Raw genomic sequence first — 23,282 nt, forward strand, 5'->3', positions numbered from 1 at the left:
TAGGCTACTTGTTAAATGCTAATTCCTGGCCCTGCCCCAGAGTTGCTGAAGCCAAAAGTCTGAGGGTAAAGCCCAAGATTTCTCATTTCTCATTAAGCTCTTTGGGTGTGATTACTAAGTGCCTGAAGTGAATTATTTCTGAACAAAATGGCTGAAGGAGGACAGGACATAGGCAGACAGACACAGTGCCCTGTGCCTCAAGACACCTGTTTATTGGGGACACAACTCTGCGACAGGGATGACAGTAATCGTACCAAAAATAGCGACGTCTACAGGGCCCCTGAAGGGGCTAGAAGGGTACAGTGCCCCCCACCCCCACCCATTGTACAAAAATAAACTCTCACGCCTATGGACCAGCAAAGACTGGCAGAGCGGCTCCTCAACAGGGACACAGCCCTCTGCCAGCCCTGGGACCCCGTTCTTTGATCCTCACCCCTGCCACTTCTAAGGCACTGTGACTCCCCTGGGCTGGGTGGGTAGCGCCCGCCCACCCTTCTACGCCCTCCACCCCCTCCACCTCTGGTCCGCCTGGGGCTGGGATATGGGTCCCACGCTGCCCCCTGCTGGCTGCTCTACCCAACTACCTCTAGCGCTCCCCCGCTCCCGCGGGGTAAGCTCACTAAGCTAACCGCCCCTAAGAGGGCTCCCTACCGTTCCTGTCCCCCCAGCCCCGCCTCTCCTGATCTCGACAGCCCGGGGCCCTCCTCCCCTTCCTGCGGAGGACTGGGAGGGGTCTCTCCCGACTGTACAGGGGTGTAGGACGGGGACGCATCGGCCTGGGGCGGCCTGCGGCCACGAGCCCTGCGGCTGTGGTGCACTTGCAGGTGCAAGGCCATGAGCTCAGGCGCTCCAGTGGCGAAGGGGCAGAAGAGGCATCGGTGGAGGGCACCCCCCGGCCCAGCCTCGCCTCCTGGCCCCGCCCGCAGGGACAGGTCCAGGGGTTCGGCCTCACCGCCTCGCCCGTTGCGCAGGGTCCTCCCTGGGCTGGCAGGCTTCCGACGGGACCCCGGCGCAGCGCTCGAAGGGGGCCGGGGGTTCGCCGCGCCCTCCACCCAGGTCGCAGGCTGCGGAGCCGTCTTGGCTCCAGACGGCTGTGCGGAACCCCGCTGGGAAGGGGGCGGTGGCTCCGGGGGCGGTCCAGGGCCTGCACCGCTTCTCTGCTCTCGGTGGTGGCGCTGCAGGTGATACTTGAGCGAGCCGGATTGGGTGCCCGCGTAGTCGCAGTGCGGACACTTGTAGGGGCGCTCGCCTGGAGAAACGGGTGGGACAGGGTCACAGAGGCACAATCACCGCTCACCCCCACCCACATTTCGCTCTAGGTACAGACCCCTCTGGACCAGAAGAAAAAAAAAAAAAACACTGCCACCCCCCCCCCCCCGATTTAACAAAGCAGCAAGCGGATCTGGTACCCCTCTCATCTCTCTTCCTGCCCTCCAATTCCCTCCCCACCCCAGAGACTGGTCCCCTCACCTGTGTGCACTCGCAGGTGCACTTTAAGGTGATGCGCTGAGCGGAAAGATTTTCCACAGAAGGGGCAATCCTTTCCTGTGGCTCCCCGGCCCCCTTCAGGCCGGGACCCTCCAACTAACAGCCCATTCTCTTCTGCAATACACACATTAAGGAAGTCAGAATGGCCCTTTGCCCTAACCCTATCGGGGCCATGCGTCCCCACACCCACCCTTTAGGATTCCTTCCCCTCCAGGCCCAGAAGCAAACAGTACATTTGAGGGAACCTGAGGGGGTGGATTTGTTGTGAGTGGTGCTGTGCCTGTGAAAAGTGGCCTCCAGGAGCGAAAAAAAATGGAGAATTAAGAGACAGGTCTTTTTAAAAGGAGGGGACAGGAGGGCAGTGGTGGCATCAGAGTGGGCCCAGGGTGTGGAAACCTTGGAGAGAAAAGACCCCTTACATACCCTGCGTGGCGGTGGACCTTGCTTGGGTCCCCGCGGCAGGCGCAGAGTGCCCTGGCCCCTCGCCTGGGCGGGGATGCAGTGAAGCCAGAGGGCCCAACGCCCTGCTCCGGGCCCAGGTCTCCTCCTCCGCCTCCACCACCTCCTCTTCCTCCTCTGGCTCCTCGGCGCGATGCCGGCGAGCCCGGGCCGGGAGAGTGGAGGGCAGTGGGCGGAAGCCTCCGAAGCTGCGGCCAGCCCCAGGCTCAGCGCCCTCACCATTGGGCCGGGCCTCGCCAGCTCGCAGGCTCAGATAGCCCAGGAGACTCGGAGGCTCACGGCGCTCTGCCGGAGTGGGTGCTGGCGCCAAGAGGAGCGCGGGGCCCAGTGGCTCATAGGCCAGCAGGCCCAGGTCAGGAGGCTGAGGGGCCCGGGCCGCCCCGGAACCAGGACCCGGGGCACGCAACGGGCCCAGCTTGCTGGCGTGCACCTTCATGTGGTTCTTAAGGAACCAGGGCTCCTTGAAGCAGCGGCCACACACGGGACACGCGTGATCGAAGGAGGCCTTGTGCTTGCGCATGTGGCCCTTGAGAAACCAGGACTGCGTAAAGCTCTGGCCACACACTTGACAGCGGAACTCCGGGGGTGCTGGGGGGTCCTCGGGAGCAGCAGGAGCGGGGGCGGGAGCTGCCTCACGTTCGGGCTCCGGCTCAGACTCTGGGACCGATCTGGGTTCAGGTTGGGGTGGAGGCTGAGGCTGGGGCGCAGCCGAGGAGGCCGCCAGGGGGCGCTCAGGAGCTCCGTGGGCCGTCAGGCTGTGATGCAGCAGCTCCTCCTCCTGGCTGGAGCCAAAACTGCACAGGCCGCACTTCCAGGGCCTGTGCAGGATGTGCAGGTGGCGTTCGCGCTCCGCCGCGGTGCGAAACTTGCCTTTGCAGAAAGGGCAACGGAAAGTGGACGACGAAGGAGCCTGGGGCCGCGACAGGCCTTCGGTGGCAGGGGTGGACTGCATGCCCCCTGAACTTCGGGCTCTCCCCAGCCGGGCCTCGCGCAGTAGCGCACGCTCCTCCAACTCCAGCAACAGGCGTGCGGCCGGGCTACGCGGGCGCTCGGGCTGGTGCGTGCGCAGGTGAGAGCGCAGCAGGGCCCGCTGCGCTGCGCGGTGGCCACAGTGCGGGCACTGGAAGGCCTGGGCGCCCGGGTGCGCCCGCAGGTGCAAAGCCAGGATAGAGTTGAAGCGGAAGCGCTTCCCGCATACAGGGCAGGGGAAGCGCCTTTCGCCTGCGCGACTCTCGGACCAGCCCACTGCTCCCATCCCTGGAGACCCGGCGCTCACGCCTGGCCCGTTGGAGTAGCGCTGCAGATCCAGTTCGCCGTCGAATGCTGGCGGCGAGGGCGCTAAGTGGCCGCCCGGGGCACGGGGACGTGAGCCCTGTGAAAAAAGATGGTAACAGTGCAAGGGGTGGAGAAGGGAGAGCTGTGGGAAAAGCAAGGGCGCAGAAGGCCAGAAGAACACCCGAGGGAGGGTGGGTTGGGGCCTGAATCAAGAACACCAAGTGCCCTTCCCACTCACCGTGGGGGAGGTGGGATGTGAATGGGAATTGAGCTGTTGGGGCCACAGACATAACTTCTAATAATGGGAGGTCAGAGAGAGAGAGAAACAGGGAGGGGGAGGAGTATAGTTGTAAGTACTTGCAGGTTCAAGCCAGAGCTTCTTCACTCACCTCCATGGACCCCCTTCACATTCTTTGGTTCTTGGGAGTGCAGGGAAGAGGAGGAGGAAAAGCTGCTAGTGAAGGCAACAGGTGCTGAAGAGCTAAAGCAAGGGAGACAGATTTGGAGGAAAAGATGAGCCCTGGTTTTCAGCAGTGGAAAGAGGCACCACCAACCCCATACTCTTAGCACTCTTAGCTGAAACCTATCCCTTCATTCTCCTTCCTTGTATCCTGAGACAGGAGGGGACTACTGTCTTCAAAACTTGTACTCCTTGATTTGCCCAGCCCACAGGCTCCCTGATAACCCAGCTGTCTTCCCCCAAATTATTCATTTTACATGCTTAGTCCAAACCACCACCACCACCACCACCTCTGCCACTAACCACCACCACCACCACCACCACCACCAACTACCACCACCATCACCACCCCCTGGTGGTGGAAACCATCACAATACACCCCTCTCTCATTTAAGTCGGGCTATACAGCTTGATGAGCAAATGGGGTGGGCCTGCCATGCTCCCCAGTTATCCAAGTGGGACTAGTTGCTCTCAGACCCCTAACTGACCAGCCAGCCAAACAACCTTCCATACTCCACAGTCCTTCCTTCTGCCCTTATCCTGTCTTTTCCCCCTCATTCTCCCTCCCTCCGCCTGGATTCCTGATCCATTCATTTCCATTCATTACAGAGACTCATTCATGCATGGGAGAGAAACACCTCCCAGCAGCAGAGAGTCTGGAGACAGACAGAGGGGGAGGGGCATGAAGGGGGAGAGAGCCAGAGGGATAGGGAATGAAGAGAGAGTTGGGGGAGGAGTGGAAGTTAAGGGGCTCTGCTGGCCTGGGGAAGGGGTTAAAAACTGCAAATACCGGATAGGATTCATCCCCGTGTTTCAAACCTTGGAGCCTGCAGTTTGATGGGGCATCTCAGCCCCTTTGTCCAGGGCTGTTCCGAGGCAGGCTTTCCTCCTCTCTGCAGGGGAGAGGCTCCCTCACACAAGAGGAGGATTACACTGGCTCTGAGCTCAAGAGGCTGGAGTGAGGGACGGGGGGCGGGGCTGGGCCATCTGCACAGATAGGGGCTCAGCACATGCTCTGAGCAGGAAAGGGTTAAAATTCTCCAGGCTGAAATTCCCTGGGCCTGGGATGTGCAGAGCTCCAGTTCTGAGGAAGGAGAAGAGCACTGAGAAGATGGGGGGGGGGGGGGGGGGGCCGGGCGGGGAGGAGGTCTCTCCTGATTCTAAGCTGCAGAGGTTAGCATTAGGACTTAGAAACAACCCCAGAATTAACATTCATAGAAATAGGCCTGAGAGGACAACCAGAAGTCAGCCAGCCTAACTTCCTACTTACATATAGAATTGTGTCTGGTCGAGGCCAGATGAATGTAGACCTAACCTATTTTTCTTGCCTGAGATAGAAAGAATATTTGAGATATAAAGAACTTCCTTACAATAGCCATTGTGAAACTGAAATGGGTTACTGAGAAAGAAAAGGACTCAAGCATTACTTTGCTTAAGGATCTTTAACAGAAGAGAACTGGGCCAGGAGTCAGCCCTGCTTATCAGCAAAGAGAAAAGCCTCTGGAGGTGCAAGCCTTCTTTAATTTTTGACATTTAATGAATGTGATAAGAGTCTATGAAGGGGCAGGTACCTGTTACATGTGAAATCTGGGTTAAGGGAATTTTATGAACAGGAGGTTGACTGGCAAAGTGTCCTCATCCAAGGGTCACTAAACAACCTCCACCACCATCTTTAATATTTGCATTTCTGTAGTTCCAAATTAGAGCATCCATGGTCATCTTCTGGATCCTCCAAATAAACCCCTTTCCTGAGACTAAGAGCCCAGCTAGACTCAGTGAGTAGTGTCAGGAAAGGTGAATTAAAGAGTAGGACCAAGGAGTACAGGCTATTGTGGGTCCAGTCTGACTATTAATAGCCCTGCAACCTTCAGTAAATCACTTAACCTCCCAGTTTACTCATCTGTAAAACAAGAAGGTTGAACTAATTTATACTGATGGTCCCTTCCAGCTTGAAAATTTGTGGTTCTGAGTCACAGGACTCTTCTGGACCCCAGAGGGATGTTGAAATAAATGGTCATCCCTTCAGTACCATGGAGAGTGCAGTGGGCTACCAGAGGAGCCACTTTGGCCACCTCAGTACCATAGAAAGAGCTAGGAAGTGCTAGAAGGGCCACATTTGCCATTTTAGCACCACAGATAAAGCACTGAGAAAAGCTAGAGGATTTTTAAAAATTCCTATCTGGAAACCATGGGGAAGCGGGCCGGGGGAACAGTGATACCAGAGGGATTATTTTGGCCTTTTGGATGTCACTGAAAATAGATAAATGTAATAGAAAATAGATGTAACTAGAAGAATTTTAATTAGCTATAAGGAGTGTCCTGACAGTTACAGTTTGTACATCCTGGAATGAGTTACTGAGGCATCGTATTTGGGTCCATCACATTCTGTTGCTCTCCTGGGGATTCCCGGAACATCCTGGTGTACAGCCAATCTGGTATATTCAGAGGAAGCAGATGGTGGGGGAGGAGAGGGGGGGGAGGCTGGGAATACTGCATGGTCATAGCTGACTAACCTATGGGCACATATTCTGATTCTGAGAAGATTCTAGGGCCCCTAAAACTGCCTGTAGGACAGCAAACAAAATACCTCATGGGAGGCTGACCTCATATATAAGGCAAGTAGAGCAGGAACAGGGCAAAGTCTCCTTCTCCAAAACAAAACAAAACAAAAACAAAGATTTGCTTTGCACATAGCATTTTCCAGGTCAGAAAAAAAAGTGATACATAAGAAGGCCCAAATTGAAGGTGAATTCCCAAACAGGGTACCCCAGAGGGTAGCCTCAAATCAACAAAACCCACTTAGACACCTTCCTAGGCCCAGTCAAGACCTCCTGAATCATCTCCGCACCAAAGCAGGTCCCAGGCATGTGATCCCATGAGTTTGTGTTTGTTTGTTTTTCAATAGGAGACAGCACTGACAGGGTCCAAGATCTATGAACTGGCTTAGAACCCAGATCATGCATGTTTTGCCTGTGAGCAATAATTAGAGTTTTCTATAGTCAAGCCCTAAACACCATCCACGAGATTTGGCCAGACAGTAGTACTGACCTACTTTCCACTCCCACTGGGAATCAGGAGTTATCTGGACCTTATTTGGGTTCTATAGGGATATAGGGCTAGGGCTAGGGATCATAATTCCTTCTAAAGTAACAGGCCAATTATTTTTATGTGCTAGGAAAGCTGGTGGGGAAGGGGGATGTGGACCATCAAACCTTAACCGAGTTAGGGAAGAATGGAAGGGTTGGTGAGAGGAGTCTTAGAAACAAGGTCAGGTACGAAGAAGCATCTGCTGACTGAAGGACCTAGAAGATTGTCCTTCAAGTCTGTGGTTCAAAAGTTTTTAGAGTCAGAGTGTAAGGGGCAAGGATTCAGGATTTCTGAGGTATAGTTGTAACTAAGCCTCTGTCATTGTTCATTTCTAATACTTGATGTTTTTCCCTCTGTTGAGAACCCTACACCTCCGAAGTCCACTACCAATTATGATTAACACTACACTAGATGACGTTAGAAAGAAAGAGAGCTTCTTAGGGGGTCTAGAGTCAAGATCACTTTTATCACACAACCACATGCCAGTAGCTCACTTTTATCGTCTCCTCTCCATGGCCTTCTGAACCTTACTGCTCAGGGAATTCCTCTAAATTGACCCCACATCACAGCATGCCCATCTTTTACGTTGAGTCCTTGCTAAAGTTTCCTTCCCTCCATCCTCACTGTCCTGATTTGGGGGCATGGCACCTCAGTCATTGACTCCAAATGTGCAGCAGGAGACAAGAGGAAGGTTCACCTGCTGACCTACTGCCACCCCACCACAGTGAATCTTATTCCAGAGGCATGTCCCAACTTGACCCCTCTTCTGAAAGTTCTAGAGAACCTTGATTTTGGGGAGGGGGCATAGAGCCAACCCTAAGTCCCCTTACCTGGAGCTGAACCTAGAAAGGTCAGAGCCTTAGCACCCATATGAGCCCCAGTCCTCAGATTAGGGGGTGGGGGGGTGGGCAAAAGAGCCTCTGGGAAAATCTCCCTCCCAGAAGTAGGTTGGCAAGTAGGGCAGGACCTGTGATCCTGCACAAGAGATTCTTCCAGCAGCACCCCAGTCCCCTCCCGGGGAAGATAAGCTAGAAGGATGATGGGGGGGGGGGGCAGGGTTGGGAGACTGGGAGGCCAGGGCTCAGCTACCCGGGCCGGGAGAACAAAAGCTGAGTTGCAGCCGCCTCCGCCGCTGCCGCCGGCCGAGCTCTTTGTGACACTTTGTTTGGGACGCAGAGAGGGAAGCACCCCCCATCCTCTCCCCTCCCCCACCCCCCCCCCCCCCCGCTCCGGGGAGAGTTTGGGTCCCTTCCCCCTCTTCCATCAGCCCTACCTGGGCCGGGGGGCGCTCATCCACTCTGGCTCCCGGCTCAGCCGCCCTGCACCCCCAGGCCCCTCGCGCCCTGCCTTCGGGCCCCTACAAAGACGCCCGCGCGCCCCCCCCCAACGCTGGCCTTTCCCCTTTGGTGTCCGCTTTCCCGTCTTCCCCACCTGGCCCCCCCCTTCCTCGAGGCCCCCCAGCTCTCCGGGCTTCCGAAGCCGCCGCCCCCACCCCGCCCCCCCAGGAGCTCTGGGCGAAGTTTGCTTGGGGCCGAGCCGGCGCCCCTCCCCCGCCCCCGCCCCCTGCACCTGCTCCGAGCCGGGCGCGCGGAGCGGGCCCCCCCTCCGGGTGGGGGGGAGGGGGCCGGGGGCGGGGGCCGGGTGGCGGAGGGGGGGGGCCGGGAGTGGGGGGAGCGGCTACTCACGAGCCCCGGGCGGGCGGCGGCGGAGCGGGCGGCGGCGGCGGCGGCGGCGGCGGGCGGCGGGCCGGCGGCGCGGGCGTCAGCGTTACGTGGGGCCGGGGGAGATGCGCCGGGCCCCGGCCCCCCCGCCCCCGGCCCGGCCCCCGCCCCCTCCCCGGTCCCCCGCCCCCGGCCCTGGCCCGCATTGTGTGCGGCGGGAGGCGGCCCGGCCATTAGCATGCGGGGGGCGGCGCGGCGGGGCTGGGAGCCGCGCGGGAGCGGGAGCGGGGCTCTGGCTCCGGGGACAGGGAGCTGGGGACCCCGGGAGCCGCGAGAGGCGGCCGCCAGGGGCGGGGTGCGGGCAGTTTGGAGACTGGGGGCGCTGTCGGAGGGAGGGAGGGAGGGAGCGGGGGTGGGACGCACAGACGATTCCAACGGGAGACTGGAAGAGATTTTGAAAGGTCATCTCGTCCTTCCCCCAGCCTCCAAGCCGGACTGCCCCTCCCACCCTAAACCCGGACATACCAGGGAAGGAGTTGGCTCTGCCGCTCTTTCTGCCCCAACATGCACAGACTCGGGAAGTTCTTCCTGGGGTTTTATCTCAAAGCCTCTCCCTTACAATTTCTGTCTCTCTTTTTGGGGAGGAGGAGGAGGGGCGATTATAGAGATAGTTAATGTCTGCCGTATAAGAAACATTATTAAAGTTACTCTTCGGTCCTTTCTGTTCTTGATAAACAATTCCTGCTCCTTCCTCTCGAATTCTCTTTTCCACTCCTTAAGTCACTTTAATGGCTCTTCAATACAACAAATATTTACTGATTGCTTACTAAGTGCCAGGCACTATGCTCAGCACTGTGGGGGATGAACATAGGAGGGGGGTTGTGATACCCTCCCATGAGAAGACTGTAATCTAGACGGGGGCTACAAATTTGTAAATAGTACACTCAGATTTTATCAGTATTTACCGAATGCCTGTTTACATATTTAATAGTGTAGAATCCTTACAATAACACTCTGAAATATAATCAGTCTGCATATACAGGTAAGGAGAATGAAGCTGAAGCGTCTCTTTCCACTGGCCTACCAGCTCAGGGATCATCAGAGCAAGCCTAACATTTCAAATTCTGTAAGGCCATTGCCACCAAATAGAATTAATGCACATGGGGACTGAAGAGGGAGTAGACACACAACTTCTCCAAATCCCTTTAAGTGTGATTCCCACTCCACAGGAAAGAAAAGTGGACACAATGCTCCAATGAGTGTTGGACCAGCACTAAGCAGGACAGAAGTGGCTTTCAAAGGGCCGCTTGCCATCCAGGACCCTGCCTCTTGGTACTAACTCCCAGGAGTCTTCTGCCCAGTCTTCTACCATCAGTAATAATAATGATAATAGCCACTAACAATTGTTGAGCACTTATGTGCCAGGTACTGGGCTGAGCTAGTTCGTTGCATTTTCTTTTAATACTCAAGGCAACCCCTTGAGTATTGTATTGAGACCAGTATTATTAACTTCCCTTTATAGATAAGGAAACATTAAGTAATTTGCCCAAGGTCACCCTGGTAGATCTGGGATTTGAACATAGGTTCGGTTTTCTTCAGATCTCAGGCTCTGCACCAAGATGTGTCTTTCCTATTTTTGCTCCATAGAGTATATATTTGGGGCTAGCTGGTTCTGCTTCTCACTGTAGAAATAAATGCCCCCCCCCCAACTTAGCTTCTGAATAAGCTTTTAGTATACAGGCATCAGGCACATCAGTGTGACCTCGTCACACCACTGATGGTTATTAAGTACCCTCCACGAGTCAACAACCTCTCATAGCCATATCATTAGCCCCCTTTTTATCACTCAGGTTGAACAAAGTGAGGTTCAAATAGGTAGAATAGTGTATCCAAGTTCACACAGCTGGGAGTGACAGAGCTGAGATTCTAGTCCAGGCACCTGACTGCAAGGCAACTTCTGTCTCTCAAAAATATTCATCAGTAGGGGTGCCTGGGTGGCTCAGTCCGTTGAGTGTCCAACTCTTGGTTCTGGCTCAGGTCATGATCCCAGGGTCATGGTATCGAGCCCCACATTGGGCTCCACTCTGACAGCATGGAGCCTGCTTGGGATTCTCTCCCTCCCTCTCTCTGCCCTCCTCGGCTTGCACTCACACTTGTGCACACTTTCTCTCTCAAAATAAATAAATAAATTTTAAAATTAACTTAAAAAATATTCATTGGTGTCCTTCCCAAAACTGACCATTTAGGGACAATCTTTTATACATATCTAGCTGCAAATTAACACTGAGTGAGAAACAATCCCCACTATAAGTAGGGATCCCCATCTACTTAGTATCCAATCCAAAGTAAATCCTTCAAGAAAGGAAGGAGAGAGGACAAACTGTCCACAAAGTGAGAGACAGGAAGGCAGGGGAATTAAACCTTGCCTGGTCTTGAGACAAATCTGCAAGTGGTAATGACAGGGGACCAAACTAGACAGTAATATGGGATTTCCCTAGAAACAGCCGGTAATTTGAAGAGGAAGCAAACAAACAAACAAACAAACAAAAACCAAACAAGGGGAGGAGAAAGATTAGATGGAAATGTGGGGAAACTGAGGCCCAGGGTGGTAGTGTCCATGGGGATGAGGTGAACAATCAGAAGACTCAGGATGGGCAGAGAGGGGGGCAACAGGAAAGGACAGAGCAAGGCAGAAATGAATTGCCTTGTGGAATGAACTGAGGCTGGGTTTGCCCATGGCCACTCCCTGGATCCTTAGGCCTTCATGGGGACCTTTGCCCCACCACACCCAGCCCTGACAGCCTGTCTCTGCCAGCACAAGTTTATTGTCTGCTCTAAGCTACCAGACCCTGCTAGGAGCTCCAGGCCAGGCTGGGCCCCATCTCCTTGGAGTAGCTCCTTCAGACTAGGTAGGTGTGAGGCCCTGAGGCTCAACTCCCTGGATATTGGAAGCGGGCAGAGGGACAGCTCAAAGAGATATTGCGGCATGTGCTATCTCCTGCTAGGTGCCATAATGCATTTCTCCCAGCCTAGGAAGCACTGAACTCCAGTGGTCAAGGGAGCAATGGAGGAGAGAGCTGCTCAGCGGGAACAGGAGAGACCCAGTGTTCGTCTGGAAAAGCTACAGCACTGGGCAAGGCACAGGCAGAGTGGGCACCTCTTGGTGCTGGCGGTGAGGCCAGGCTGCCCCACCCCAAGCTTCAGCATGCCCACTTGTATCCCAATTCAATTCCGTCCATGTTTAGGGAGCACCCACCATGTGCCTGAAACTGTGCTAGGCTCTGAGTGGGAGGAGGGTGGAGAAGGCATAGAACAATGAAGCAGGACCCTTAATCTCTAACTAGCTTCCATCATGTGGGGAAAACACATAGGTAAGTAACTAAAATTGGACAGGAGGCAGAAAATATTAAATAATATCCCATTCCTTTACTTGTCCTTGGTTGACTACTTTCTGCCAACATGCATTCCTCCCAATTGCTGATCTCTGGATCCCCTTCAACTCCCCTGTGTCTGGCCTCCAGGTGAGCCAGCTATGGCTGGCTGTGGCTGTGATGCCCTTTGCTGTCTCTGTTGCCTGCCTGAATTCTGCTTGTCACATGGCCACGGCGCTGCCACTTGTGCCTGGAGCTTTGGTAAGACCCACCACAAGGAAGGGTGGAAGGAAGATCCTGGAAGCCCCTCCCTAACGGGGCAGAGCTCAACATTTGCCTTTCTCAACATTCAGGGTCTCCTCACTGGGATGGTTACCCTTGAGCTGCGCAGATCACCCCGCCTCTGGAAGGTGAGAGGGGAAGAGAATACAGCACTGTTCTCCAACACTGCCCCCCACCAAACACACACACACACTCACACACACACGCAGGACTCGGCCCAGGAAGTGGATAGATGTTAACTAATCCTGTCAGCTCTCTGCCCCTGACTGGCCTAAAAGGAGAGAAAGCAAGAAAGTTAGAGGGCTGATGGCCCTGTTTGGAGGTGGAGGAATAGGAGCTGAGTTTTGTTTTGGGGCTAGGCTGTAGGTGGGGCTTGGGATTGCAATGAGTCCCCTAGGCTGGGCAGAGCTGAGCTGGCTCACTGGCAGGTGCAGGCCATGATGATACTCAACATCTTCAATCTGATCTTGGGCTTCATCGTGGTGGTGGTCGAGGTGATGAAGACAGCCTTGGGGCCTGCCCCAACTGCCCCCTCCCAGGTATGGGTGAATAAAGAAGGTGGGAGGATGAGGAGGCAAGAGGAGATGGAGAGGGAAAGGGGCAAGAGCAAACAGGTGCTGGGTCCCCTGTAGCATTCTCAGCCCTGTCTACCTGCAGCTGGCTGGCTTGCTGGTGGTAGAGCTCAGCGCTGAGACCTTCACCTTAGGGGGAGTGCTCCTCTCAGCACACTCCCTATTCCTGCTGAGCCAGAGGAAGCCAGGATGCTGCCGGACCCAGAGTCTGCACTACCAGGAGCTGCAGGAGGTATTCAGGGCTTGGAGGACAGTATGGAGCAGTTAGCTAGCAGCTGATTTTTTCACTGGCTATTGTGGTCAGTGGCACTTAAGGGAAAACCATGGGGTTGGTGGGAGGTGGAGAGGGAGAAGGAGTTGTAGCCAGAAACTGGTTTTCTGGTTTTAGACGTTTCTCTCATAGTGGTGGGTAAGAGGGAGCTGGGCATCTAAATGCCTGGGACTAGAAATGTGGGCCAGCGTTAGGAAGCTGCCTAAAAGGAAGGACTATTGGAACAAGAAAAAATGGAAGAACAGGAGGAAGTTGTTTCTGTCTGGGATTCCCCCCTTTCTCACCCCTACAGTTTGCTCCCCTCACACCTATCTGGCTTTTAGGGTCTCTCTGAGTTGGAGGAAGTTGCTGATTTGGAGAATGGCCCCACGGTGGCTAGCACAGCAAATGGAACAAATGAGTGAGCTGGCGAGGGGAGGCAGAGAAGTCCTGCTCTGCTACCCGTCAGGAGCAGTTTCCAGACCCTCTTGTCCCCACTCCACAGAACTCAGAAGCTAGATGGAGTCAGTCCTCTGAGACCTACATGAAGTCCAGTGGAGTGCCTTCAATTTCATTCGGACTCGGCCCCTTTCTCTTCCCTTCCTCGCTAGGAGAAGCTATACCTAAACCAGAGTATTCCCTCCCCTCACTAGCCTGAAAAGCTGCCCGCCTGCAGGACATCCTTAAGCCAACTTTCAGCTGTACCCACTTCTCCCTTCCATCCTTCCCCTCCTTACCCATAGCCTCCCCATACAGCTTCGCATCTGTCTCATCTCACTTATTTCTCTTCTTTCCACATTTCACAATCCCATACTCCAAGCCCAGTTTTCTCTTTCGATCCCGGTCCCTTCTACTCTAACAAAGACTACGAGTCCCAGGATGCCCCTCTGCCCCTGGCCTGATGGGAAATAAAGAGCCTTCCCTCCGGGATGGGGGCGCTGTGCATCTGCTGAGTGACGCGAGGCGCTGTAAGTCAGGGCCTAGCCGAGAGTTTCCTCGGACGCGACCACTGGCCCTGGGTGCAGGGAGGAGCCGGGCGGGTTATCCTGCGCGGGGGCGCCGCGGCCCCAATCACGGCAACTGAGAGCTGACTGTGGGTCCACAGCCCTCCCTCTGGCAGCTTCGGGGACGAGCTGGGGCTGGGAGCTGGCCCTCGGCAAAGCTGCGTGCCCCAAATGCTGGCGCCGCGCCCCCTCCCATAGAGCCCAAATCCAGAGTCCTGAGACTTGGAGCGCGCGCGAGAAAGGGGTTGGAGATGATGAGTCAGAAGCCCAAGGCCCTTCTCGTCTCCCTTCTTTCGGGCCCCGGTGCCGGACGAGGACAGGCGCGTGGGGCAGACGGGTGGACGGGGCAAGAAGAGGAAAGGACGCGGCGACCCGAGCTAAAATTTTCCCGCCTCTTGCGAGCACGCCGGTGTAACGAGCCCGCGTTGCTGCCACCCTTTCTCTCCAAGGCGGGAGCGGGACTGCGCAGGCTCAGCCTCTCGCAGCCCTGCCGACCTTTGATCCCGGCTGCGTCCGGTTGCTGAAGCTCTGGTTGGGCTCAACCCCCACAGTTAATGACCTTTGCACGTGTGCAAAGATGACAAGCTCAAGTGGGCTTGAGAAAAGCCCAGGAAAACTGGGAGACCCAGTAGCACCAGCCGCTAGAGAAACTAGAAATTGAGCACAGCTGGAGTACTAAGAGAACTCACCCCAAATTCACATAGTGCCCAGGATGGGTGTGCGCCTCACACTCATTTTTGTTCCCACTTGAGAAGGCTTCTTTCCCTAGAGAATGCTGCTTCTCCGAACTTAGTCAAGCCCAGGCATCAGTGAGGAAAGAGCGCAGCCTGGCTGCCTTGCCCTGACATTGCAGTGGTGCCAGCAGCAGAGCTCCTGTTTGTGACACCTTGGGAGTGGTGATAGTCGCCCTATGACAAGGTTGTGTGAGTACTAGTGGGTGGAGACAGTTCTGGAATTAGGCTCTTGAATGGAGAAAACAAGATCTGGGCCTCCCCCTTCTCCTCCCAGTCTAACCGCCACAATAATGCAGAGCTTATGTGTGCAAGACTCCGAAAATTATTTTCTTCGAAGTCAGAAGATGGTGGTGGGTGAGGAAATTGGGGGTAAACACACACACACACACACACACAATTCACTGTGTCTTCCAGATAGGATTGACAGCTTTTAGTGATAGGATCAGAAGTCTAGGAATTCTGGTTCTTGGAGAAACTCAACCACTGTACAAATGAACCTTATCAGTCAGGTTAGGCTAGGCTTTGGTAACAATGCGCCAGTTTTTTTCTTCCCTTAAGTAAGCTCTGTGACCAGAGTGGGGCTTGAACCCACAACCCTGAGATTAAGAGTCACATGCTTTCCCTACTAAGCCAACCAGGCGCTCCCAAACTGCCCAAGTCTTAATGGCTTTCAACCACAAATGTTGGTCTCACAGTACATGTCTAGAGTAGTCTGGCAGTGAGCTCTACTCTTTAGAAGTTACTCAAGGTACCCAAGCTGTTAGAGCACCACCATTTTGAGATCCTACCTAAATCACCATGAGACTTAGAGTCCCCCCACCCCCACCCGAGTGAAGTAAGCATGAGTTGTTCATGGGCTCTTAAATGCTTTTGCCTCAACAGGACATACACCACTTTCACTCACTTCATTGGCCAAAGCCAGTCATATAGCCACACCCAACTTGAAGAGGGCTAGAAGGGCAATCTTTTCAAATGTCTGGAAGAAGTGAAGCAGAAATATTTCATTAAAAGGAAAAATGTTAAATCATTTGTGGTGATTCTTGAACAGCTTAGCAGCTGGAACTCATCCATTCCAGCAATTATGCCTATATCTACCTCTAATTTTTTTTTTTACATGAACCACTAAATGCAGTTCTTTTTTTTTTTTTAAAGATTTTATTTTATTTTTTAAGTAATCTCTACACCCAACATGGGGCTCGAACTCAGAGACCCCAGATCAAGAGTTGCATGCTCCACCCACTGAGCCAGCTTGGCATCCCTAAATGCAGTTCTTCATAGAAACTTTTCAAAAAAATAATTGGACTGGGAGCCCGGAACTTTAGATTCTAGTTTTGTTGTGTACATTTTGGGAAGTCAACCTTTTGGAACTACATTTTGCTTACATGGAGGTTATAATCATAGTATTTATCGTCTCTGCCTTATTGGAATATCAAGGAATAACAAATAAATAAATAAAATCACACATGGAAAAATACTTTGAAACTACAAGGCACTCCAGAGGCTGAAAATAAATTGCCTACAGGGTTATGGAGTGGCGTAAAGGAGTGAAAGAGATAGAGTATGAAGTAACAGGGATTGGTGGCAACTGTAGCAAACCAGAGAGCACACATTCTACTTCAAGATGTTCCCCTTTGGGGCGCCTGGGTGGCTCAGTGGGTTACGCATAGGACTCTGTTTCAGCTCAGGTCAGGATCTCACAGCTCATGAGATGGAGCCCAGCTTCAGGCTCCACACTGTCAGCAGATTCTCTCACACCCTACCACCCCCCCCCCCCGCCCCATCTCTCTCTCTCTCTCAAAAATAAAAAAAGACGTTACCCTTACTCCACTCTACCCAATTATTGCAAATGTGGGACTGTGGGCCTGGTACTGGCATAGTTCCAATTTTCCTATAAAAGTCGGAAATCCTAACTTGTTAAATGTGAGCTCTTCTGATTTTAAAATGTTGAGGGGCATCTGGGTGGCTTAGTCGGCTAAGCGTCCAACTTCAGCTCAGGTCATGATCTCACGGTCCGTGAGTTCAAGTCCTATATAGGATTCTGTGCTGACAGCTCAGAGCCTGAAGCCCGTTTCTAATTCTGTGTCTCCCTCTGTCTCTGCCCCTCCCCGTTCATGCTCTCTCTCTGTCTCTGTCTCTCTGTCTCTCTCAGAAATAAATAAACTTAAAAAAAAATATTTTAGGGGTGCCCGGGTGGCTCAGTCAGTTAAGTGTCTGACTTTGGCTCAGGTCACGATCTCACAGTTTGTGGGCTCGAGCCCCCTGTCGGACTCTGTGTTGACAGCCTGAAACATGCTTCAGATTCTGTGTTTCCTCTCTCTGCCCCTTCCCCGCTCACACTCTGTCTCTCGTGTGAGACATAAATAATATAATATAATAAATAAATAAATAAATCGTTAAAATTTTTTTTTTAATTTTTTCAATGTTGAGAACAATATTTTTCTTTTCAAATTGAGGATCAGATTCAGCCTAGAGTCTTTCAATTTTAGTCTCCTTGTTATTCAAACATATGATGGGAATTCAGGTTTTGGGTGTGCAATACACTTCTTGTAGGCCTTCGAGGTCTTTTCTGAAATTCAAGACTCTTGGAGAGACATTGTGTTAACCTTTTTTCTCTTTTTTTTTTTTTTTTTAAATCAATATCTCTCTACAGCATTAGTTCTCAGGGAGGGGGCATTTTGCCCACTAGGAGTTATTTGGCAATGTCTAGAGATATTTTTAGTTTTAACAACTGGTGTTGGGGGCAGGTGAGGGGTTAGAATGGAAGGAGCATTAGATGATTAGATGAGAAGTCAGAAGATCAGAGATTTAGTCTCAGTGTTACTAATGCCCCTTCCATATGCATTATCTTCTCCCAGCTGCGAATGAAGATGGTCTGAGACATCCTGTGATCTTCATTATTCTCCCCCACACTGCTTGTCTCCAGAGTCCTGGCTGCTGCGGGAAAGCATTCTGCTTTGCTACAATGCTTCCCAGCAATCACCCTTATCACTTTGGCAGCCTCTGTGAAAGTCACTCATATTTTACTTGAATTACTGCCTATTGGAACTTCACAGAAAGAAGTGACTGTGACAAGGTTCCTGCTGACGTCAGTTTTTCAAGGCCTTGACCCCTATCCCTTGCTTTAAGCACTGTAGAAATGACCGATTCACATGTGGCTTCATATGCAGCTGAATTCTGTGGTGATTGAGAAATTCTCCGTGTTGATGAATTTTGCCCTCATTTCTTTGAAATTCAGTCATTTTTTTCTGGCCTTGAATACAAATTATAGACAACAGACGGTATCTCCCAAATCAAATATCTGCTTTTGCAAATGGTTTAGGGTTTCTGTGCTGGGCTGTGTCCTCTGCTGCCATCTCGTGGCCTTTTGGCTGCTCGGGTCGAGGTCTCACAAAGAGCCTTCCCGCAAGGTAATGGCGTGTGGCAGGGGCTCAGTTGGAGAAAGAACCTCTTCAAGCAGCGAGATGCTCCCCATATCCCTCCCCTGCAGCGGGTCCACCAGGGCCGAGGCACCGCGGCCTGGCGGGGAACCTGGACGCGGCGAGCAGGCGGGAGGCGCAGGGCCCTTCCGTGTCCTCCTCACCCCAGCAGGCCTCCGTGTCTGCTCTGCGGGGCTGGACTTGAGCCACCGTCAACTACCCAGGAGTAATGGGAGATCGCCTCGCCTGCCTGGTCGGATGAATGATCCGCAGCCTCTTGCCTCTACCATCCCAGGGCTGGGATCTTAATCTCAGCGAGGAGAGATTACCCCGTTGGGTTTCTGGATTCCTTTTTCTTGGCTAGGCCCATTCGGTGTTGCTTTGTGTCCACGCTTCATCTTGGCTTGCCCAGCCCATGCTCCTCCAAGTTCGGTATTTGATTGACGGGTTTGAGCAGGACAGAGGCAGGGCGGTCAGTGTGAGGCAACATTTCCTATAAACATGACAGGATCTGTCCCCTGTACTGATCAGAGGCCCCTCTCTAGGGTACAGGGAATCTGGGCTACTTGTGACTGAGCAGTGACTCTGCAAGAGGGGAAAGGCAGAAAACACTTTTAGTTGGTGCTATTTTTTTTTTCATTGTAATACTGTATTAAAAACATTCCAGTTGTTAAAGCAAATGTGTAGAACTGCCCCTCATGTTAGCCCCTCCCGTATACTTTCTGTATGTTCACCTTTTTATGGAGAGCCCTGATTGTACCACAACCCCATTACCCCTAACCCTAGAAGGGGAGGAGGAAGAGGACACCCTTGGTGTTTATTTTAACCAGCTTTCCCCCAGTATAAAAATTCAGGGGGAAGGGCCTCCTTGTATAATTTCTTAGGGCCTCACACTAGATGGCTTGCTACTAAGCCATCTGTGTGTAGTGCTTCTCTTGAAAATTCAGATGCTATTTACTTAATGGGAGTTGTCTTCCATTTCTTTTGTTTTTCCTTCTTTGTGTATATTTTTTCTGCCTTATTTCATTATTTTATACTCCATGTTATTTTTTATTCTACTTATCATCTGAATCTTCGGTTTATTTTCATTAGAAACTTTTCCTATATTCTGTCCAAAATTAATAAGTTCTCCTTGTTGATTCTTGGCTATTTTACCTTGCCTTTATAAAGTTTTCTTGTTTGGGGATGCCTGGGTGGCTCAGTCGGTTAAGCGTTTGACTTTGGCTTAGGTCATGATCTCATGGCTCATGAGTTCAAGCCCCTCATCGGGCTCTCTGCTGTCAGCACAGAGCCTGCTTTGGGTCGTGGGATTGAGCCTTGCGTTGGGCTCCACATTAAGTGTGGAGCCTGCTTGGGATTCTCTCTCACTCTCTGCCCCTCTCCCCTGCTCATGCTCTCTCTCTCTCTCAAAATAAATAAATAAACATTTATATATATATATATATATATATATATATATATATATATATATATATCAACTGAATGATTAGAACAGATGACCTTTGGGGTGCATGGGTGGCTCAGACAATTAAGCATCCAACTTCAGCTCAGGTTATGATCTCACAGTTCTTGAGTTCAAGCCCCGCGTCAGACTCTGTGCTGACAGCTCAGAGCCTGGACCCTGCTTCTATTCTGTGTCTCCCTCTCTCTCTGCCCCTCCCCCACTCATGCTCTGTCTCTATCTCTCTCTCTCTCAAAAATAAATAAACATGAAAAAAAAAAAAGAACAGATGACCTCTAATTTATTTTACAACAGTAGGATTTGGTTTTTCATCAATGGTGATGTTTTTAATTGACACATCCATCCTCTCTAATTTGAATGCCTGGCCCTGGGCAAAATTGTAAAGTAAGGTGTAAAAGACTCCTCTAGTCTCTAGAACAGAGTTTATCAACCCTGACTACTGACATTTGGACCAGATAGCTCTTTGTTGTGAAAGGCAGTCCTGGGGAATGTAGAATGCTTAGCAGCAGCCCTGACCTCTAACCACTAGATACCAATAGCACCCCTCCCCCCCCCTCCCCCAGTTGTGACAATTGAAACTGTCTCAGACATTGCCAATGTCTCCTGGGGAGCAAAACAGCCTCTTCCTTGAAAACCAATGCCTTAGAGAGATATAAGATTTCAAGAACTTAATGTCTAACTTCACCCAGATTCTTATACTGAAAAAAAAGAGACGTACAAAGGCCTACAAGAGCCATATTGCACATCCCAAGCCTGAAATCCTACCCCCACTGTCCGCCTCTTATTCCTCCTCTGAATTTTCTGTCTTAACTGATATTTTCATTTGGTTACACAAGCTGCATACTAAACTCTTCTTCCTCATTTCCTATGGCCAAATGCTCCCCATGTTCTATAGATTCTCCTCCTGCTCTTGAATCAGTTCTCTCCTTCACCACTGCCCCACCTTAAGCCCTCACTTCTTCACCTAGACCACAGGAAAAGCTTCATAAAGTTTCTATGCCTCCAGGCTTATCCTTCTCCTATACATCTTCCATGTCACCACACAAATGTGACCACATGGCTTCCCTGCTTAAAAGCCCTTCAGTTGTCCCCATCACCTATAAAATCAAGTCCAAGTTTTTTTATTTTGTTATTTTTTTAGATGTTTATTTATTTATTTGGAGAGAGGGAGAGAGCAAACGGGGGAAGGGCAGAGAGAGGGAAACAGCGAATCCCAAGCAGTCTCCTCACTGTCAGTGCAAAGCCCCACTTGGGGCTCGATTCCACAAACTGTGAGATTGTGACCTGAGCTGAAATCAAGAGTGAGATGCTCAACCCACTGAGCCACCCAGATGCACCAAATTCAAGTTTTTAAAAATGATACAATGACCCCTATGACCTGGCCCCTGCCTGCCTTTCCAGTGCCATCTCCCACATCCTCTCCCTTCACTCTTCAGTGACAGCAATCTGAGGAAGGTGGCATTGGCATGCAGCTTAACATTAAAAAAAAAATTATTAATGTTTATGATAGACACTTCCACCCTATCTTTGCACTTCACCCTCTTACTCTCACTCTTTTATTTATTTATTTTTATTTTTAATTTTAATTTTTTTATTTTTAGAGAGAGAGAGCATACACACAAATGGGGAGGGGACAGAGAGAGAGATAGGGAGAGAGATAATCCCAAGCAGGCTCCATGTTGTCAGCCCGGGACCTGACTTGGGGCTCGATCTCACAAACTGTGAGATCACGACCTGAGCCAAAATCAAGAGTCAGACACCTAACTGACTGAGCCACCCAGGTGCCCCTAGGCCTCTCACTATTTTCTTTTTGATTAGCCCAGGGATGATGATGATATGATGATGATGACAATGACAGTATTGACTCAGTGATGGGCTGGAGGGTGGGGGTCAGTGCTGTTTGTTGCAGACATTACTGAGAAGACAAAACAATTAGAACACTAGTAGGGGGGGGCTCCTGGCTAGCTCAGTCAGTAGAGCTGGCGACTCTTGATCCCAGGGTTCTGAGTTCAAGCCCCACATTGGGCATAGAGATTACTTAAATAAAAAATAGAGAGCAGGGCCCATGGTTTAGGAGCAGGCACCTTCATTTCATGCACGACCAAAGAGTGATTTAAAAATGGGTGATGTTGAGGGGCACCTGGGTGGCTCAGTCGGTTAAGCATCAGACCTCGGCTAAGGTCATGAGCTCACAGTTCGTGAGTTCAAGCCCAGAGTCTGAGCCTGACAGCTCAGAGGCTGGAGCCTGCTTCAGATTCTGTGTCTCCCTCTCTCTCTTCCCCTCTTCCACTCTCACTCTCTTTCTCTCCCCTCTCTCAAAAATAAATAAACGTTAAAAAAAAAATTGGGTCACTTTGAGAAGGGCAAGATTTTTGTTCAGAAGTGTGCTCAGTGCTATACTGTGGAAAAGGGAGGCAAGCACAAGACTGGGCCAAATCTCCATGGTTTATTTGGGCAAAAGACAGGTCAAGCCCCTGCATTTTCTTACACGGATGCCAACAAGAACAAAGGAGTCACCTGGGGAGAGGAGACACTGATAGAGTACTTGAAGAATCCCAGGAAGTATACTCTAGAACAAAAATGATCTTCCCTGGCATTAAGAAGGCAGGGGAAAGAGCAGACTTGATAGCTTATCTCAAAAAAGCTACTAAGGAGTAATATTTGGCGATTGCCTTATTTATTACAAAACAAAAATGTCTCATGACTTTTTTTTTTATGTGTACCATATTTAAATTGATCTCATACACCAGAATTCAGATCGTGGACTATTTCTTTTGGACAGTCTTGATTTAAATAAGATTAGTTTGTGGTTAAATGGATATGATCAGCTTTTTAAACTTTGATAGTAATTCTGGTTTAGCAGGTGCTGTCCCCATTTTCCCCTTCGAAAAATAGATTGGAATTAATTAATAATGTTCAGCTTTTCACAGAGATGGTAAATGCCATGTTTAAACTTACAGGAGATTGGTTTTATATTTAGATTTATACAAATGTATATATTTAGATTTATATTTTTATATTTAGATTTATATAAAATAGATTTATATTATATTAATATATTTAAATACTAAGGAAATCCCTTCACTGTATCAAAACAGCAAGACTCAGCTGTGTTTCAAGTTGTTTGTTAGCCTGTTAAAGGCAAGGGCTGAAGATAAGCTGGCAATGTCCACTTTATCTTTTTAGTCTTAACTATGCCATTTAAAATGTTGCCTTTTGCTTAATGAAAGGCATTTTAGTGTGGTTAATGTGTAACATTAAATCAAGAATATTAGCAATTCTCACATTTTATAGATGATCTGTAAGGTCAGATGCTTTTAAAATTCAGGTATAAGGTATAGCAGCAGGCTTGGCTTGTGAATTCTTTACGAAGTTATAATTTGGGGTTGTCTTCTAAACAGCTATTTAAAACACAACTGTGGAATTAAGATAATTAAAAACAAAATCACAGATCATGGAAAAAATTAAATAAATAAATGAAAACACTAGTAGGAGGTGAAAGCCATATCATGAAAAAATAAGTGAGAACATCTGATTTGGGGACATATATTTCTTTTTTTTTTTAAGTTTATTTATTTATTTTGAGACAGAGAGAGAGCAAGCAGGGTGAGGGGCAGAGAGAGAGACTCCCAGGCAGGCTCTGCATTTCCAGCGCAGACCCCGATGTGGGATCTGAACCCATGAACCGTGAGATCATGACCTGAACCAAAGTCGGATGCTCAACCGACTGAGCCATCCAGGCGCCCCCAGTGCATATATTT

At 50.9% G+C, this 23,282-nt stretch overlaps 2 protein-coding genes and 1 pseudogene across 7 annotated transcripts; 2 read left to right on the forward strand and 1 right to left on the reverse strand.

Moving 5' to 3' along the window:
- Window positions 1-169: 169 nt before the first annotated feature.
- On the reverse strand, window positions 170-14,737 carry ZNF219 (zinc finger protein 219). Of its 4 annotated transcripts, none has more exons than XM_027065360.2 (5): window positions 14,599-14,737; window positions 3,612-3,703; window positions 1,912-3,319; window positions 1,471-1,602; window positions 170-1,249 (listed from the first exon to the last, which is right to left on the reverse strand). In XM_027065360.2, the coding sequence occupies exons 2-5, from the start codon at window positions 3,615-3,617 to the stop codon at window positions 648-650; spliced, it is 2,148 nt and encodes a 715-aa protein (XP_026921161.1). In that variant the 5' UTR covers window positions 3,618-3,703; window positions 14,599-14,737; the 3' UTR covers window positions 170-647. The 4 variants fall into 4 exon arrangements, with proteins under 4 accessions (XP_026921161.1, XP_053080226.1, XP_053080225.1 ...); XM_053224251.1 differs by lacking the exon at window positions 14,599-14,737 and adding an exon at window positions 8,956-9,010; XM_053224250.1 differs by lacking the exon at window positions 14,599-14,737 and adding an exon at window positions 8,455-8,840.
- Window positions 11,224-13,729, forward strand: TMEM253 (transmembrane protein 253). Of its 3 annotated transcripts, none has more exons than XM_015068233.3 (7): window positions 11,224-11,339; window positions 11,459-11,602; window positions 11,952-12,062; window positions 12,155-12,211; window positions 12,512-12,622; window positions 12,741-12,887; window positions 13,250-13,729. In XM_015068233.3, exons 2-7 carry the CDS (start codon window positions 11,495-11,497, stop codon window positions 13,328-13,330), a joined length of 615 nt encoding a protein of 204 aa, XP_014923719.2. In that variant the 5' UTR covers window positions 11,224-11,339; window positions 11,459-11,494; the 3' UTR covers window positions 13,331-13,729. The 3 variants fall into 3 exon arrangements, with proteins under 3 accessions (XP_014923719.2, XP_053080228.1, XP_053080229.1); XM_053224253.1 differs by having other exon boundaries at window positions 12,518-12,622; XM_053224254.1 differs by lacking the exon at window positions 12,512-12,622.
- Window positions 14,738-21,850: 7,113 nt separating the features above from the next.
- Window positions 21,851-22,947, forward strand: LOC106971359 (cytochrome c-like; annotated as a pseudogene).
- The last annotated feature ends 335 nt before the right edge of the window (window positions 22,948-23,282 follow it).

The sequence above is a fragment of the Acinonyx jubatus genome, chromosome B3, assembly GCF_027475565.1.
Source record: "Acinonyx jubatus isolate Ajub_Pintada_27869175 chromosome B3, VMU_Ajub_asm_v1.0, whole genome shotgun sequence".
Classification (NCBI taxonomy): domain Eukaryota; kingdom Metazoa; phylum Chordata; class Mammalia; order Carnivora; family Felidae; genus Acinonyx; species Acinonyx jubatus.